General features: G+C 39.1%; 1 protein-coding gene across 1 annotated transcript; it reads left to right on the top strand.

Moving 5' to 3' along the window:
- Positions 1-1,100: 1,100 nt before the first annotated feature.
- On the top strand, positions 1,101-2,406 carry LOC123133125 (60S ribosomal protein L36-2-like). The gene is made up of 2 exons (XM_044552662.1): positions 1,101-1,369; positions 2,353-2,406. The coding sequence occupies exons 1-2, from the start codon at positions 1,116-1,118 to the stop codon at positions 2,390-2,392; spliced, it is 294 nt and encodes a 97-aa protein (XP_044408597.1). The 5' UTR covers positions 1,101-1,115; the 3' UTR covers positions 2,393-2,406.
- Positions 2,407-2,436: the final 30 nt, after the last annotated feature.

Genomic DNA, 2,436 nt, shown 5'->3' with positions numbered 1-2,436 from the left:
CGTTGTGGGCCATGTTTCTCTCTAAATAGAAACAAAATTTGGTCAAAAAGTTGGTTATTGTCAAGGAACAAGATCATGGTCTCATCATTTAGGGTTTGTCGACACCGAGGCATCCTAAAATCTAAGCTTTTATCATTGAGGGTTTTTCGACGCCAAGGCACCCTAAAAGCCTAACTTTTCATCATTTCGGTTTTTATCGACACCGAGGCACCCTAAAAGCCATGCATTAGTCACAAGTACGCCGGGGCACTTGATCCTACTTAATTAACTACTAAGATACCCCGGCCCATTCATTAGTCACAAGTACCCCATATGTCCTATTTTTAGCAAAGTCATGCTAAAATTCACGGAAAATTTCAGCATGACCTTTGCTGAAAATAGGACATCTGGAGTACCCGAATTTGCTGGAACGGAAGTTAATCGACATTCCAGCAAACTCAAGGGCCTCTCGGGTGGACAAGGCAAAAAAGGCCTCCATCACAACATGGAAAATACATTGGCATGTGGACTGGAATGTGGCTTCATTTAACAACAACAGTTTCACACAGAAAACAGAGCTGAATTCATTGAGATATTTGCATTGCTAGCTACATTTCAGTGCCAAATTTCACCAATTTAAGCAAAACTACCGTTTAGCTAGCTACAGTTCAGTGCCATATTTCACTGGATTAAAATAAGCACATACACATAACTGACAGCACACATACACATCACTGATTTAACGAAATTTGCACACAACTCAGTAGCACTTCATCATCATATAAAGTATATTAGCAGCAGTACAAATAAAGAGACATGATCAGAGTACTTCATAATAAACCCAAGCAACTTCATAATAAATCACTAGTCCTACTTATTGATGGTTTCTAAATCATTTATTTGATCGATAACAAATAGCCTTGTCCTGCACAAAATCTTTGTCCTCAGCTGTAAACTGAACTATTGTCAGGTCATGTTGTCAGGTCATGTTGAAAGTAAAATAGGACCTTGCTGTGTTTGGGACCAAATTGTTATTTGGCTATTCTAGCTGGCTTTTTTTAGCGAATTGTAACTTGTGTGAAGCTGAAACAAAGTTAACTTACATGCTCCTATATGCTCAGCTGAATTATTATAACATGTCTATCCAGTTTGCAGTTATTCTTACAATGTTATCTTGGCATATTTTGCAGAAAGGTACCAAGAGGGTGCAATTTGTCAGGAACTTGATTAGGGAGGTTGCTGGATTCGCTCCCTATGAGAAACGTATCACTGAGCTTCTTAAGGTTGGAAAGGACAAGCGTGCACTCAAGGTCGCCAAGAGAAAGCTTGGTACTCACAAGAGAGCAAAGAAGAAGAGAGAGGAGATGTCAAGTGTCCTTAGGAAGATGAGGTGTGTAACCACTCTGACTCGCCATTTATATTATGAACATTATTTTTCTGACCATGTTCATTAGGTTTTGCTTGATTGAATTACAGATGGTTGTATGATTATAAGAGTCACACCTGTGTGCGGGATGGTCTCAAGTCAAGTTAACAATATCTGCCAAAACCTAATACAAATGAATCATATGAATAAAAATGATTGATGCAGAATCCAAAATGGCAACTGGCATACATTGCTAGCAAAGTACTATTTCAATTGATCAGAGTTTTGAGTTGGCTCTGTGGCAAAACAATGTTAAGCACGCTTTATAAGCACGCTTTCAGCACTAATTTAAGCTGTTGCCAACTTCTGCAGAACTTAAACTTGGCTTGCTGACTAAATAATACTACCTCCGATCTATAATAAGTGTCGCAGTTTTGAACTAACCCCGGTTCAAAACTGCAATACTTATTTTGGATCGGAGGGAATACTACGTTAAGTTGACTTCTGCTATTTGATCTCACAACTTTTTCTTCCAAGTACTGAATTTGACTTGTATCATTTGTAAGAATTGTGGACTCTTCATTCCAGCCCCAAATATCTACTGTGTATCATATTTTTTGCTTATGTCACACATTATCTTTATTGGTTAAGCTAAGGAACTCTCCCTTGTGTGCAGAAAAATAGTGCCCATCAGGACCAAAACAATTAAAGCCAGTCAAAAGGATTAGTAGCAATCGAGGCCCTCGCCTGACATGCATCTAGTCGAGGGCATTGGTCGCACGCTCAATTGAAATAGTACTTTGCTAGCAATGTATGTCAAGTTAACAATCGAAGTGCATACAGAAAACACAGAATTAATGCAGAATCCAAAATGCAAAGTATTCTTTAGGTTTTTCTTTTTTCTGACCATGTTCATGTCTTCTACTTTCAGGCAAAAATAGTTGCAATTCTGTTTTGCTGCAACAGTTGGTATATAAATGACTAAAATGTTCTCACGTGATATGCAGGTCTGCTGGTGGTGGTGGTGCTGGTGACAAGAAGAAATAGAGATGGGGCTGATGGGGGATGCGAGGGGGATAGGGGGAGAGGAG

This window comes from Triticum aestivum, chromosome 6B (genome assembly GCF_018294505.1).
Source record: "Triticum aestivum cultivar Chinese Spring chromosome 6B, IWGSC CS RefSeq v2.1, whole genome shotgun sequence".
Classification (NCBI taxonomy): domain Eukaryota; kingdom Viridiplantae; phylum Streptophyta; class Magnoliopsida; order Poales; family Poaceae; genus Triticum; species Triticum aestivum.
Note: the sequence above shows the minus strand (reverse complement) of the source record. Positions and strands in the feature narration are given on the sequence as shown.

Excerpts from the sequence above, each read along its gene's own strand:
- LOC123133125 (XM_044552662.1), top strand. The coding sequence starts at position 1,116 with ATGTCTATCCAGTTTGCAGTTATTCTTACAATGTTATCTTGGCATATT. Across the intron at positions 1,370-2,352 it reads AGTGTCCTTAGGAAGATGAG|GTCTGCTGGTGGTGGTGGTG; the intron begins GTGTGTAACCAC and ends CGTGATATGCAG.